The sequence below is a fragment of the Telopea speciosissima genome, chromosome 2 (genome assembly GCF_018873765.1).
Source record: "Telopea speciosissima isolate NSW1024214 ecotype Mountain lineage chromosome 2, Tspe_v1, whole genome shotgun sequence".
Taxonomy (NCBI): domain Eukaryota; kingdom Viridiplantae; phylum Streptophyta; class Magnoliopsida; order Proteales; family Proteaceae; genus Telopea; species Telopea speciosissima.
In genome coordinates this window covers 50,156,145-50,172,049 of record NC_057917.1, presented here as the reverse complement: position 1 = coordinate 50,172,049, position 15,905 = coordinate 50,156,145, and the positions used below count along the sequence as shown (strand labels likewise).

The 15,905-nt window shown below is 37.6% G+C and overlaps 1 protein-coding gene and 1 long non-coding RNA gene across 13 annotated transcripts in view; one reads left to right on the top strand and one right to left on the bottom strand.

Moving 5' to 3' along the window:
* Positions 1-482, bottom strand: part of LOC122652069 — a 21,648-nt gene extending 21,166 nt beyond the window's left edge. Inside the window, exon 1 of the long non-coding RNA XR_006331551.1 lies at positions 472-482. This is a non-coding gene — a long non-coding RNA (uncharacterized LOC122652069). The remainder of the gene's footprint in view (positions 1-471) is intronic.
* Positions 1-15,905, top strand: part of LOC122652067 (kinesin-like protein KIN-12E) — a 21,306-nt gene extending 5,401 nt beyond the window's left edge. Inside the window, exons 9-25 of one of the 12 annotated variants that reach the window (XM_043845734.1) lie at positions 57-131; positions 292-379; positions 1,219-1,277; positions 1,445-1,508; positions 2,087-2,152; positions 4,489-4,653; positions 4,760-4,864; positions 5,974-6,209; positions 6,720-6,789; positions 6,882-6,938; positions 7,025-7,087; positions 11,892-11,951; positions 12,075-12,154; positions 13,326-13,887; positions 13,996-14,082; positions 14,143-14,163; positions 14,272-15,905. In XM_043845734.1, coding sequence (XP_043701669.1) covers positions 57-131; positions 292-379; positions 1,219-1,277; positions 1,445-1,508; positions 2,087-2,152; positions 4,489-4,653; positions 4,760-4,864; positions 5,974-6,209; positions 6,720-6,789; positions 6,882-6,938; positions 7,025-7,087; positions 11,892-11,951; positions 12,075-12,154; positions 13,326-13,887; positions 13,996-14,082; positions 14,143-14,163; positions 14,272-15,891 — 3,478 coding nt within the window. In that variant the 3' untranslated portion in view covers positions 15,892-15,905. Of the gene's footprint in view, positions 1-56; positions 132-291; positions 380-1,218; positions 1,278-1,444; positions 1,509-2,086; positions 2,153-4,488; positions 4,654-4,759; positions 4,865-5,973; positions 6,210-6,719; positions 6,790-6,881; positions 6,939-7,024; positions 7,088-11,891; positions 11,952-12,074; positions 12,155-13,325; positions 14,083-14,142 lie in introns of all 12 variants that reach the window. The other 11 variants (XM_043845733.1, XM_043845732.1, XM_043845726.1 and 8 more) reach the window with 11 other exon arrangements.

Sequence of the window (15,905 nt, the reverse complement as noted above, 5' to 3'; positions counted from 1 at the left end):
ATAATAATAAAAAAAAATTCTCCTCTTTTGTCATACTATTGGTTTTTCTATCACAGGCAGAAGAGTTCAGGTGCTGAAGGCGAACGTCTCAAGGAAGCCACTAACATCAACAAGTCACTTTCAACATTAGGGTCTGTTACTGCATCTGTAGTTCTGAGTGGATATCTATAAATGTCAACCTTCTCCAGCTCTTTGTTGTTCTTCTCAATGTCTAATATGGCCCATTCCAGTTCCCCCCCCCCCTGGGATGGTTATTTAATTTGAGTAATTGAATTTGTTCATGATCTGCAGACTAGTGATCATGAACCTTGTCAGTATTTCTAATGGGAAGTCGCTTCATGTTCCCTATCGCGATTCAAAGCTTACATTTTTGCTTCAGGTAGCTCTACCTCAGCCATGAATGATGGATAATTTTCATTTTATTTTTCATCAAATCATCTAAAATTCACTACACTGATTGTTAGTATGAACTTTCTTAATATTCACAACTAGTAGTTCTTAAAAAGTGGGTTTTTGATGTCTTAGCAAGTGATAAAGATCTCATTAATCCAAAGGAATCTAGCTTGTAACAATGGTTGGTAACAATCAGGAATCATGCTTTTATATGTGGAAGTGAATTGTCATCCTTTTGTCATGTTTCAAAGGATAAATTCATTTATCTTTTCAGATGCTCCATTTTATTTCTTGGAGATTAAGTGTCGTCTGGACTTAGAAGAATATGTTGATTTGTATATCAATTATCAAATCTAAGGAAATGAAATAACCTTGAGCTGGGGTCAATTGTTGACACAGTTCAAGGATGACCAAATTAGTTCATAATGATTAAGACCATCTGAAATACTACACAAATTTGGCTGGATTTTGGCCAATTATTTGTGATACCATTACTATTAAACTTATTCTTGATCAAAGCGAGAAATCAAATATGACTAGCTCCACTAAAGCCTACTTAGTTCAGATAACTAATTAATCATAATATGGAACTAATATCTCTAGGCCTTGCTATATTGTTTCGGACAAGATTGAAGCTTTTTTGGAGAATTGAACCAGTTAATGTCTCTAAAACCAAAAAAAGGCTATATCATTAATGTGTATGAGTATATATAAAGTGAGTCATACTGTTACTGTGGAATCTTAATCACTTACTATGGTAGGCCAAATTGTTCGTGTACTTGCTGTGGGAAATTTACTACTTTATGATTGTCTTATTCTTTGCAGGATTCACTGGGAGGGAATTCGAAAACAGTTATAATTGCAAATATAACTCCATCTAGTTGGTTGGTGACTCATCTACTTACATTATTCCTTGCTTATATTATTGTTCATCAATATGTTTGCATCCAAAAGGCATACATTGTTTTCTTTTTGGCTGTCAAACTTGGTTTCTTCCTTTAGGTTTGTTCATTTAAGTTCTGTCTTTGGAAAAATTTCTGGTTGCTTGCAGCTGTTCGTTGGAGACACTAAGCACACTAAAATTTGCTCAACGTGCGAAGTTCATCAAGAACAATGTATGTGACTGTGCTTAGTCATTTTCCAGTCTTTTTGGGTTAGAATAAAATGAAATAGTATTCATGTCAGGAGAGCACAGAATGATGCTGTCTTATTTATTTATTTTTTTTTGGGGGGGGCGCAGTAGAAGGCTAAGGAATCAATCCCCTATTTAACATGCAAAGTTCATCAAGAATAGTCATTTTCCATGTCTTTTTGGGTTAGAGAAAAATGAAATAGTATTCATGTCAAGAGAGGACAGAATGATTATTTATTTATTTATTTATTTTTTTTTTTTTGGGGGGGGGGGGGGCACAGTAGAAGGCTAAGGAATCAATCCCCTATTTAACAGACCCTGACTAAGTTTTTGGTTGGTTGGAGGGTTGGATAAACCAAATTTCTTCTTCTCTTGACTGAATGCTGGATCCTGACATGTGTACTAGTTCTGGTGAGTTCTGACATGTGAACTAGGCCTGGTGGAGGTGTGGCAGCAGTGTGGACAGATCCTAACCATCGTCTCCTGACACTAGTCTCCTCTTTGAATTATTATTCAGAGTCATATTCAATAGGAAAACCTCTCTAATTATTTATTCTCCAGGCAATTGTAAACGAAGATGCTTCTGGAGATGTTCTTGCCATGCGTATGCAGATTCAGCAACTCAAGGTATTTCACTGGAACCCATCATGCAAAATTTAAAATTAAAAGTTTATATACATATGCACCACTACAATCTTAGAAGTTGATGCTACACAAATCTACTGAATTGCCAGATGGTTACAAAAATATATTATTAATTAGTAAAAACAGTACATAGAGCAGATAAGAAATCAGCCCCACACTTCATTCAACATGACAGAAAAAAAAAAGTGCCAACAGCTAGACAATGAATGAATACCATCAGGAAATATCTCCTGAGAATTCCTTGTCAGTGCATCAAAATGGCCTTTGAGTTCAGGGATGATCATCATAGTTTCGTAGTTTTTCAAACTGGATCAGGAATTGACCCAAAAAAGGCTTGGTTCCAATTTGTGTTCCTCAAAATAAGAGACTGTTTCTGGTTATTTCAGGTTGACTGATTGAGTTTGGTCCAGTTTCTAAATCTCAGAAGATCATACATGCAGTAGCAAAAGCAGTCAAAAGAGATCCACATTTTCTATTTGGGTCTTCAAATCCTCCAATTATGTCAGAGACTAGGGTAGGATCTAAGTAGTGACAGTAAGCAATTGGAAGTCCATTTTTAAGGGATAGGACTAAAAAAATAATACTTACTGGTAAAATATTACAAGCTGGAGAAGGGTCTTGAAGATGCTAATCACATCCAATAAGAACCAAGGTTCCAGGTTTCGGTTTCGAGCTTGATTCGACTAGGCTTGAAACCGAAATATTTCACAAAAACTTGAATTTCAGATGAAACCTGGAAGATTTTGATGGATGGGTTTCGAGGCCCAAATGGCCAAATTAGGCCCCGAAAGTTTTAGGACACCCTATTTTAGGCCCTCTAAACATAGTGAAACCCTTAGATTGTAAAAATACACATAAAAAATGGTAGTGTGACTTTGGAATATGACTGAACTCAGGCTCGGATCCAATGCTCCTTTTAATGGCTCGGAAGAAGAATAATTATGGTCGGTGGTTTTACAAGTGTCCTGCACAAGAGGATCACCGAAATTCATTTATTTGGGTGGACGAGTACGGAAATGGAGTGAAGGCCGCACCACCCATTATGGGTCGAATTGTCGTAATGTAGTTATTGAACCGACTAATCGGGGCACATGAATATTTATCCCCTGGTTTTTTATATTTTAATTGGCTACATTGTAATTTATTTATTGTATGGTTTGTTTTGACATGCTTGTTTATATACACTGTATTTATACGGTAAATTTGGTTTGTTTGTTGCAATATGGTCGATACAAGCGTTATTCCTTATTTTACTTTAGTAAATACAACACATCCTAACCTTATTTTTAAGGTTTAGGACCCGTTTAACATGCGTAATTACAAACTCGTTGTCATAACAGTTCACATTCCTGAGTCCGGACGAGCCCGTCTTCTTGTTTTATAAGTCATCTTCATTACTCCTTGATCTTATTTTAAAGGCAGTAAAATAACAAGGACAAGATTAGGCTTGTGAATTACATATTTAATGTGAGGTTTTTTGCGAATCAAGTTTTGACACTTAAGATCAGACTTACGAATCAGTTGTGGTCCTATTACAACAAGTTTTGGTTTTGGGTTTAATCTTTTTAGAAAGTAAACAACCTTAAGTAGAATCAATAAACAAGGTGATGATCAAGGGATTGCTGTGACTGAAACAGTGAATGGGCCGTCTAATTCTAATAAGCAATTGTGACAGAGTCAAGATTGTTCAACTGATAAAATAGAATCATTGAACAATGTCTGACCAAAGAAAAAATTCTCCAATTCTAGATGTGTACACAAAGAAATAATGTATGTCAAAGTTCTTTTCTCACAAGATGGGGACTACCAGCCACAGACAAAAACAAGTGCTAAATCAATGAGGAGACAAAAAAAAAAAAGGGCGTACCCAGTGCACGAGGCTCGCAGCACTGCGGGGTCTGAGGAGGGTCATAATGTACGCCTTATCCCTGCTTTCCCAGAGAGGTTGTTTCCAAGACACATCCACAATTTTGCATTTTGTTAAACCTTCCATCAACTTCATCACTTTGCCTGATTGTTATGAGACCATCTTGCAAATATAAATTTGAAGATATTTTATTGAACTATTTAATGAATCTTGGATAGTAAACTGCAACTCAGTAAATCCTAGTGACATTTTGAAAATTGAGCCAATAGTTTTGTGCTATATAACATTTCTTCCTGCTCATGCCACTGATCCATAAACATTCTTTTTGAATTTCCATATGATATTTTTATTCTTTTTGACTTTCCGTGTGTTATTTTTATTCCTTTTGACTTTCCATGTGATATTTTTGTAGTGGAATCTTTTGGTTCACTTTCACTTGTATTCCTTGCAGAAAGAAGTGAACCATCTACGTGGTTTAGTCCATGGAGGGGCTGAGAACCAGGAAAATGATAACTGGACTGTCTGCTTCCCAGGATCCCCAGGCTCTTTTAAGTGGGAAGGGCTTGGGCTTCAGGGGTCACTTAGTCCACTTACATCTGACAAAAGAGGATCTCAGGTATCTGTAACATTTTCGTAAGGTTGATAAAAAAGTACCGAACCTGAAGACTCAGATTTACTTGCTTTTGCATTAATAACTAAGTAATTAATGTTTGCATTTTCAGAAAAGAGAATATGAAACAGCACTTGTTGGAGCTTTTAAGAGGGAAAAGGATAAAGAAATTGCATTGCAAGCATTGGCTGCCGAAACTCAGGCCGCTATGCAGCTGGTATTAGTGAATCTTTTTTATTTGTTTAATTCCTTTACATATGGCATGGTTATAGAAATCCTTAAAGACATATCTGAGAGAAAACAGAACTGCTTGCATTAGAATCATAGTTTTTTAAAAATGAATTAGGTGTCAAACTGAAGAAGGGCCTGGTTCAAACTAAAATAAAAGAAGAAGAAAAGAATGAAACAAATAAAAATAAGAAGTTTTTAAACAAAAAGAACACCTAGTGGTGCAGTGGTTGGAGCACACTTGCTTTAATAAGAGGTGCTTGGTTCAATTATCATTGTACACAATGCTAACTGAATTCAATATTTTGTGACTATTTAAGGGATGTTTCAGAAACCCCTCCCAAAACATTAAAAATGAAAATATGGATATATAACTTTGACTTGGAGATATCTGTGGATATTAGCTAGCCACTGTTATGAGGTCTCAGTAAAAATCAGTTATAGTTTAAACTCATCATGCACACATACAACAGAGCAATTTGGATCCTCTGCTGCCGCCTGCCCATGCTGTGGGCTCCTCACACAGTCAGGGGCACAATGACCGCCCTACCCACTGCCACTGTTATGAGGTCTCAGGAAAAATCAGTTATAGTATAAATTCATCATGCACACATACAACCGAACAATTTGGATTCTCTACTGCCGCCTGCCCGTGCTGCGAGCGTGCTTCCTCACACAGGCAGGGCCGCAATGACTGCCCTATCCACTGCCCAAGCGCCCTGCCCGGGTGGGGTAGGGCAGTCGTTGCGCCCCTGCCTGTGTGAGGAAGCACGCCCGCAGCACGGGCAGGCGGCAGCCGGATGATCCGGATCCTACAACAGAATGAGATGTACATACACACACACACACACACAGAGAGAGAAAGAGAGAGCATGGGGATATGGAACAACTTAGGGATACATTTAGAAAGGAATCTAAGATATAACTTTGTTTCTCTCTTCTTTCTTTCCCCCTTGTTTTTGGAGGAGTAGGGAGCTTTGTTAAGTATGAAGTGATCATTGCTTACATCATAACTTTTGCACACTAAAACATCTATTTCTGAGATGGTTTTAGTTATTTCTGACCTGTAATAAGTCTTGGAATTTTGCTGTTTATCAGGCAAAACAAAGAGAAGACGAGATACAGAGTTTAAAAATGAGGCTTCGTTTCCGTGAAGCAGGGATAAAGAGGTTGGAGGCAGTTGCTTCAGGTAAGATATTAGCTGAGACACACCTTTTGCAAGAAAAGGAGGAGCATCTAAGGGAGATAGAAGTTCTTCGCACCCAAGTGGACCGAAACCAAGAAGTGACAAGATTTGCCATGGAAAATCTGCAGCTAAAAGAAGAAGTTAGAAGGTATGTCATAATCTTCTTATATGTGTTCCATAATTATTTTCCCTCATTGCAGCCATTCTTATGTGCAATTGTTTTTGATAATATGATTGCGCTATTGCAACCTGTTGGTTGCAGGTTTGAAACTTAGAAACAGCCTCTCCTGTGAAGCAGGGGGTAAGGCTATATGCATTTGCTCCTCCCAGACCCTACAGTAATGGGAGCTTCGTGCACTGGGATGCTCTTTTTGATGCAGTGCTTAAAACCTATATAATTTCTCTTCATCTGGAAGTTAATTCCAACACGGTATTCCAATTTCGCAGAACTTATTACTGTACAAAAACATTACAAAAAAATTAAGAAAGTTGTAACTATGTAAATGTAGGGGGGAAAAAAAGAAAATTCCCTAAATTTTGAAAGTTTGGGGGGGGGGAGAATGGTTAAAAGAACCTTGTAGCAACTGGTGACTGAATTATTATAAATCATAAGAAGAAGCTTTTGATCATTATTGCTAATATATCTGCTAATTTTCAGGTTAAAATTGTTTGTGGAAGATGGAGAAAGAGAGACGATGAATGAACAAATCATGCTATTACAGAATAAGGTACGATCTTCTGGTTGTATAGGACTCTTGCTCTTGCTGATGTTTTGTTGGTACAATTATTGAGGTTATGAGTATGTTTCAAAATTTTGCAGTTACTGGAAGCATTAGATTGGAAACTTATGCATGGAGCAGATTCTCGGACAGATCAGGTTTGTTCCATATGCATCCCACAAAAAATTTTAGGTGAACTTTGCATGATGTATCTTGCTGAACTTCTGAATTTCCTATCCTTTAGAATGGAAGCTTAAATCTGGATGCTGCTGCAAGCAGCGAGGCGAATCTGATGATTTCCAGTCAAGTAAGATTATAAACCCGCATCATGTTTACAGCATCAATAGATTCATACCATGTGTTTTTACAGTGGATAACTGAAATATAGATGTCCAAGTAACCATCAAACTACAATTGGATTCTATGTCCACCTAACCAGACTTGGTGGATCTCTAACAAAGTCTGTGACACATTTTAAAGCTAGATATGTTCTATGATTTACCTTTCTAATTGCAAAACCAAGAACTCAAACATCATGGCCTTAATTATGCCCTAAATCCCTATTTCATTTCATATGGGAACCGTCAAACCAAATTTAATCACCAATGTGGCAATGCTGTTAATTTTAGCAGCCAACAATAGAAGATTCTGCATCTACCAATTATAAACCCTTTCTGCCCAAAACCAACCTAATTTGGTTGCCCATAACCATCTCAAGTTAGAGTTATATATGAGCTATTTTTCCTCTGAAGAAACATTAGTTTGTAATTTAGACGCATTTGTTATGCTTTGCGCTTAACAACCTGCTGAGAAGCCGAGATAACTTGCCTGAGTTGCTTCTTCTTTATGGGTTGACATAGAGGAAATGGGATGACACTAGTCTGTTAACTCTCAGAAATATGTGTCCACTCTTATGGCTTGAGCCAAGTCATCCGATCCTTCCTGTGTCAAATGTCACGAATCTAGCACAAACAATGAAAATCCAGACCTAATTATTTAAGAAGTTCCCAGTATAATCTAACTCTGCCAGTATTTAACCCAAAAAAGAGTGCATAAGAGAGGGGAAAAAAAGAACACATATATTTGATATATCACCAAATGATATACGCTATTTTGTTTCTCCCAACAACCTGCTGAGAGGCAGAGATAACTCCTTGACTTGCCTCAGTTGCTTCTACTTCATGGGTTGAAATAGAAGCAATGGGATGAGTAAATTTTGTGTTCTTAACTCTTATGACTTGAGCCAAGTCATGCGATCCTTCCCATAGTTGTTAAGGCGTCGCCTAGGAGTCCAGGCGGATTTTTGGGGGTAAGGCTGCGTACTTTATGACCCTCCCCAGACCCCGCAGTGGTGGGAACCTTGTGCATTGGGTACGCCCTAGGCGATTTCTGGGGGTCTAGGCAGTTGTTGCCTTAGTGGTAATGAATGCCTTAGCCCTTATTTATGCCAAATATCATTTATGTAAATGTTTTTTTACTTATGATTTTATTCATAAATAAGCAAATACTCCCTACTTGAATCCATTAAAAATAGTTAAAAAAATCAAATTCGAAAAGGATAAAAAGTTAACCCCCCAGTTTAAGAACAAAAAATGGATTTTCAGCGGTGGGTGAAATTTTTAACTTTATAATGCTGGAGGGTTTTTTCCTCAAATCTAAAAATTCCATAAATCTTAATATGTTAAAACATTGTTAAAAACCAAAAGAGCGGTAAAATATTTATTTGTTTGTATATCTAAAAAAAATATTTTCATTCAAACGATTTTGACAGCATTCGCACACACCAAATAAGGTTTGGCCGGAACATAACTCAACAACAACATACTCAGCCTTTTCCCAACTTAATGGGGTCAGCTATATGGATCCAAACAAAACAAAGTAAAGAAATAGAGGTCAGCACCAAAAAAGGGATGGAAAAAGAGATGAGAAATGGCAAATGAAATATGGAAAATAAGAGGCGAAAGATGTAAATAAGAGGAAAGAGGCACAACCTAGTAAGTCAGGATAATCTCAGCTAAATGGGGTATGCTACATGGATCTTTGCCCTCCTAGACTATGCATATCCTTCCTCACAACTTCTCCTATGGTCATTTTAGGCCTGCCCCTAGCTCTTTTAGCTTATTCGATTGGGATCATATCACTCCTCCTTACTGGGGCGTCCCTAGGCCTCCGTTGAACATGACCATACCACCTCAAACGACTCTCTCAGAGCTTGTCATTGATAGGGGCAATTCCCAAGTCAGCTCTAATACACTCATTTCTTTATCCTTCCTAGTTTTTCCGCACATCCATCTTAACATCCTCATCTCTACAACACACTGCTTATCAATATGAAACTTCTTAACTGCCCAACATTCTACCCCATACATCATAGCCGGTCGTACAGCATACCTATAGAACTTTCCTTTAAGCTTTAAAGGAATACATCGATCATACAGCACATCGGACGCACCTCTCCATTTCATCCATCCCACTTTAATTCTTTTTGAAACATCATCCTCTATGTCACCTTTTTTATTTATGATTGATCCCAGATATCTAAAATAGTCACTATGTGGTATCTCTCTTTCCCCAATTCGCACTATGTCGGTATCCATTATAGTGTAACTAAAATTACATGTCATATACTCCGTCTTCGATCTACTGATCTTAAAACCTCTTGTTTTCAAGGTTGATCTCCATAGCTCTAACTTAGCATTGATCCCTGCTTTAGTCTCATCCATCAAAACGATATCATCGGCGAAGGAGCATACACCACGGGACCTCATCTTGGATTCTCTTCTTGGTTAGGTCGTCCATGAAAAGCACAAAAAGATAAGGGCTTTAAGGCTGATCCCTAATGTAGCCCTATCGTAATCGGGAATTCCTTGCCCTGACTTTCTACAGATCTCACACTAGTCACCACTCCCTCATTCATATCTTTAATTACATCCACATATTTACTTGATACCCCTCTCTTCACTAGCACCTGGATTAAATCTCTAGGGACTCGGTCGTAGGCTTTTTCTAGGTCAATAAAGACCATATGGAGATCCTTTTTACTATCTCTATATCTCTCCATGAGCCTTCTTAGTAAGTAGATAGCTTCTTAGATCTACCTGGCATAAATCCAAATTGGTTCCTTGAGATATGAGTCTCTCTTCTCAAACGGGCTTCAATAACCTTCTCCCAAAGTTTTATAGTATGACTCATTAGCTTTATGCTTCTATAGTTATTGCAGCTTTGAATATCACCTTTATTTTTGTAGATCGAGACTACAATGCTTCTCCTCTATTCATCTGACATCTTCCTTGTGCTCATAATCTTGTTAAATAGATTGGTTAACCAATATACCCCACAACCTCCCAGGGCTTTCCACACTTATATTGGGATCTTATCTGGGCCTAGTGTCTTGCCCTGCTTTCATCTTTCTTAAGGTTTCTTTAACCTCCACTTGATTAACCTTTCATACATATCTATAGTATGAAGCGTCTTGTTGAATAATGTTATCGTCCAGGTCATTTCTACTTGACCTATCTCCGTTTAGTAGGTCACAAATATACTCATCCCATCTCTTCACAATGTCCATCATCACCCTTGATACACCGCACCTGACCGTAACATAACTTCTTCAATATAAATCAGATTTAAACAATCTTGGATTTGTTGGAAAGTTGGGTTTATGCTCTACCTAATACAAAAGTTTCATGTAAAAATAAAATCATTTGACTAGTTAAACTTCTTAGAGAACAAGAACATTTCTCTAAATTACTTGTAGATAAGATCATATTTTCTAAGAACAGTATAAACCAAATGTGAGACTAGGTATACCAGGACAATGGCCAATTCCATGAACAGTATAAACCAAATGTATGTTTTTATTGTTTCAAATTTCCAATAGCTTGCTTCTTTAATTCTGCTGTCTTCTGGTTCTATGTTGATTTTTGATTATATAAGGTATATATTGCACCATACTAAATAATGTTGGAAAATAGGAGAAATAAAAAATAACACTTAGGTGCCTTGGTCGCCTAAGTTCTTAGGCACCCTTCCACCGCCTTGGGTTGCCTTGCCACCTTGACAACTATAATCCTTCCTGTGTCTAATGTCATTTGAGTGTAGACCGAACAATGAAAATCCAAACCTAATTATTTAAGAAGTTCCCAGAATAATTCAACTGTGCTAGTATTTAACCCAAATAAGAGCATGCATAAGAGGGGGGGGGGGGAAAGATGGTTGAAACAGAATACCACAACATTTTTAAGTCTCCCATGCTTTGTTTTTCACCATTATCATCATGGGTTCGATATTCTCTTTCTTTTTCATAATTTTGTCCATTCTTATGTATTTATTTTTTGAAACAGGAATTTAATTTAGAAGTAGTAGAATGATCTCATGTTATTTAATTCATATTATTCCCCATTTTATATTTTTCCTCTATCAAATTGATTTTATTATACGAGAAAGAGTACATAGATAAAATTCCAACTCAGCAAAAAGGCGGTTTTATATTTATTATCACTTTCCCTTCTAAAAGTATACATTTCATGCATTTGTTGGTTTCAAATATTATGACTGCTGGGACTATTTTTTTTCTGGAAGCATGTTAAAGGTTCATTATATTGGTACTCTGGCAATTGATAATTGTAGAAATTATATACTAGCTGTAATTTATCAACTATATCTGTTCATGATGAATTAGTAAAACAGTTATGCTTCTCTCCCTTGACAATAGCAATCATTTGTTTCTTTCTCTTAGTAATTTTTCTTTAAAAAGTAAACAATAAAAACCATATGGCTACTTGAGTTGATTCTATTCTGTGTTGACTCTTGGTTCACAAGTCAAATTCCTGTTCTATAATGCAATGAATAGCCTAAGATATGTTGAACAACCATTCTGTTGTGGACCCTATATGCATTTCTCATATTTCCAGAGCTGTCCTAGTTATCCAAAGGCCTTAACTTGAAGTCTGAGTTGGCAGGATAAGGCTTAGTTGGTTGAAATGTATCTTCAGATAGGGAGTTAAATTTTTTTTTCCTTGTCCTTTATAATACAAGCTCGAAAATCTCTTTTCCGAGGTCCACGTATGTTCTTTTATGATTTTTACCTATGTTATTTGTATTAAACACAGGAGCCACCATCACCTTGGCATTCTTCCATGAGTGAGGAGAATGAATTCCTTCGTATGCAGGTGATGGTTCTCAATACACATCTTGTTTCATATTGAAATATGTTTACACAGAGAACAGTTTTTCTTTTCAATCCTTCTCCAGCATTTAATTCATTTACAGAAGTGGGATTTCATTTTCTGCAGGCCATTCAAAACCAGAGTGAAATGGATGCACTTCGTAAGAAACTAACCACTTGCCTTGAAGAGAAAGAAAATTTGGAGAGGTATTAGTCTAATGACAATCATGTCTTCAATTAGTTATTTCTAGTGTTATTGGTAACAACTTCACTGATAGAGTTAATGTAGATGCAGATAAACACATATATAAAATTAACCAAAATTTATGCTTTTCTGAAAACTTTTGAAATGAGGTAGGTTTCTATTAGAAGATCTCAGTATTGAATTAGAATTTCAAACTTTTGGATACATAGATGTAAGCAACATCTTTCTAGATTTCAGAACCCGTGTTTCTCAATGCCTGTAATTTTACATGGCTCAGAAATATCAGTGGTCGTGGGTTCGAGTCGGGAAACAGCCTTTCCACGAAGCGGCGATAAGGCTGTGTACATTATGACCCTCCCCAGACCTCCCCAGTGGCGGGAGCCTCATGCACTGGGTATACCCTTGGAAATATCAGCAGAAATTCTTTAACCTGGCCAATACAGATTCAAAAATGTAAAATGTGAATACTTATGTTGTAGGAACTCATTGGTTGCCTCAGAAACCTGTCAATATGATATGGTTGCGTAATTTCTATTAAATTGAGCTGACAATTGAAGATACGTAGTTGGCTAGATTTCAGTAAAATTTGGCAATGCATGGAACACTAATTGAATGAACTTGGATATTTACCCAATAAAGCAGATCAGACAGCATACTGGAAAGGGCTTCTTCTCTGGTTTTCCCAGTTCAATCAGCAGTTTCCTAGAACTAGAAAAGGATGAATGAGTGGGAAAATTGGAAACCTGCAAAGTGGTGGCATAGCAGGTTGAACCTGAGTGACAATGATGTCTGGAGATGTTAAAACTATGTATGAGAACTTAGAGAAGCTTGTAATTTGACATGGTGCACATGCATACCAGTTCTCCATCCACTCCAACACAAAGAGGACCCCTATTCCAACAGAAAGACTTCTTCGGGTGATTCTAATTGTCTAATTTTCTACTGGTCAGAAAATATATGGCAGCAGGAAGGAGAAGAAAAATAAATAATGGAAAACGGAATGGGTCTAAAATAGTTAAGAACAGATAACCCTACTTGTTAATCTTACAAAAAACCTAATTATAAAAGGGAGAAAAAAAAAAAGAAAAAGATAAAAGAATTTCTATCTTATGTTTCGACATTTTTTTTTTTGCTTGCCACAAATGTTTAATTATCAATTTCCAAATTTGGCAGGCGTGTGAATGATTTGGAAAGAGAGCTAGAGGAAGAGAGAGCAGCTTCCAGAGCCATGAAACAAGAAGGATCAAAGGAGCAACAACTGCAAGCTGATCCACCTCTTTCTTCTGCCATGATTGGCCAAAGGTCCAACATCGCTTTGGACGATCAAATGGAGCTTAAAACCATGGTTGATGCAATTGCTGCTGCAAGCCAACGAGAAGCACAAGCTCATGAATCAGCTATTTTGTTGGCAAAAGAGAACGAAGAATTGCGCATGAAGCTAAAAGTCCTACTTGAGGATAACAATAAACTGATTGAATTGTATGAACGTGCTGTGGCAGAAACTAAAGTTCATGATAAAAGTTCCACTACTTCTTCTGACGAGAAGGAAGTCGAGAGGACAAATGAGATTGTGAACCTAGCGCACCAGCTTCATGAAATGCAGGAGGAAAATGAAAAGCTAATGGGTTTGTACGAGAAAGCCATGCAGGAGAAGGATGACCTTAAGAGAATGCTTTCCCAAGATAATATTTTGGCTGCCTCTTCTGAAGAGAAGGAAGTGGAGAGGACAAAAGAGATTGAGAACCTAGAACATAAGCTTCTTGAAACGCACAAGGAAAATGAAATGCTAATGGGTTTGTATGAGAAATCCATTCAGGAGAAGGAAGTGGAGAGGACAAAAGAGATTGTGAACCTAGCGCACCAGCTTCATGAAATGCAGGAGGAAAATGAAAAGCTAATGGGTTTGTACGAGAAAGCCATGCAGGAGAAGGATGACCTCAAGAGAATGCTTTCCCAAGATAATATTTTGGCTGCCTCTTGTGAAGAGAAGGAAATGGAGAGGACAAAAGAGATTGAGAACCTAGACCATAAGCTTCTTGAAACGCACAAGGAAAATGAAATGCTAATGGGTTTGTATGAGAAATCCATTCAGGAGAAGGAAGTGGAGAGGACAACAGAGATTGTGAACCTAGCGCACCAGCTTCATGAAATGCAGGAGGAAAATGAAAAGCTGATGGGTTTGTACAAGAAAGCCATGCAGGAGAAGGATGACCTTAAGAGAATGCTTTCCCAAGACAATATTTTGGCTGCCTCTTCTGAAGAGAAGGAAGTGGAGAGGACAAAAGAGACTGAGAACCTAGAACATAAGCTTCTTGAAACTCACAGGGAAAATGAAATGCTAATGGGTTTGTATGAGAAATCCATTCAGGAGAAGGAAGTGGAGAGGACAAAAGAGATTGTGAACCTAGCGCACCAGCTTCATGAAATGCAGGAGGAAAATGAAAAGCTAATGGGTTTGTACAAGAAAGCCATGCAGGAGAAGGATGACCTTAAGAGAATGCTTTCCCAAGACAATATTTTGGCTGCCTCTTCTGAAGAGAAGGAAGTGGAGAGGACAAAAGAGATTGAGAACCTAGAACATAAGCTTCTTGAAACGCACCAGGAAAATGAAATGCTAATGGGTTTGTATGAGAAATCCATTCAGGAGAAGGAAGTGGAGAGGACAAAAGAGATTGTGAACCTAGCGCACCAGCTTCATGAAATGCATGAGGAAAATGAAAAGCTAATGGGTATGTATGAGAAAGCCATGCAGGAGAAGGATGAACATAAGAGAATGCTCTCCCAAATTTTCAGAGTGAACAGTGAAATGGATAACCTTTCAAGAGAAATTGAAGCTGCAGAGAATGGTATTAAGGTCAAGGAGGAAGAGGTTACAGGCCTCAAATTACTCTCTTCTGAAATTCAAGAAAGGAGAATTGTTATGGATAACAAATTCTTGGCTCTGAAATCTTTTCTTCATCGTTTTCATTCATCTTTTGGTTACTGGGTACAACGAGAAGCTCAAGCTAGGTCAACTGTTAATGCTTCCTCCTCTTATGTAGATCAAAAGAAAAAGGAGCTCGCCTATCTTCAATCTCAAAAAGATGAAATTGAGGCTGCTCAGAGGAAGGTTCAGCAGTGTGATGCTGACATAAGAAGCAAAATCATCTGCCTGAAGTCAAAAGTGGAGGAGGAAAACCGAAGACAAGAGGCAGAGAAGGTACTAGTTGCAATAGATAATGTAGCTATAAAAGAAGCTACTCAGAGAAATTGGCAATTTGCAGTCAAAGCTACTGAGTTGCTCAAGTCTGAGGAAGAGCTAACCAAGCTGCAAGCTGAGTTGAAGCAATCACAAGAAAAGTTAGGTGTCATACAAAAGGAAATTGAAAATTTGAGGAGTAGTTCTGGGAAGTTGGAGAGAAAGATGCAAACTGTTGAAGAAGAGGTACAGACTGGTTTATGCAAATTGGAAAAGATGGAGCTTAAGTTTCAGAAAGTATCTCAAGAGAAGGAAATACTTTTGGATACTATTGAGAACAAGAATAGTGAGTTTGAACATATGATTCTGGAATACCAGCAGTGCATATTTGAATCAGAGTTGAAGAAGGAAGAGATGAAGGAAATGGAAGAAGAGCTACAAAGAGAGATTAGAATCCTAGAGGTGCTAAGAGCAGCTAAGGTGGAGGCAACCCAAAAGAAGACCGAATTGTTGGATAATGCCACTGAGTATGTCAGACGCATACAACCAGCCAATACCTGAAGAAGATACGTAAC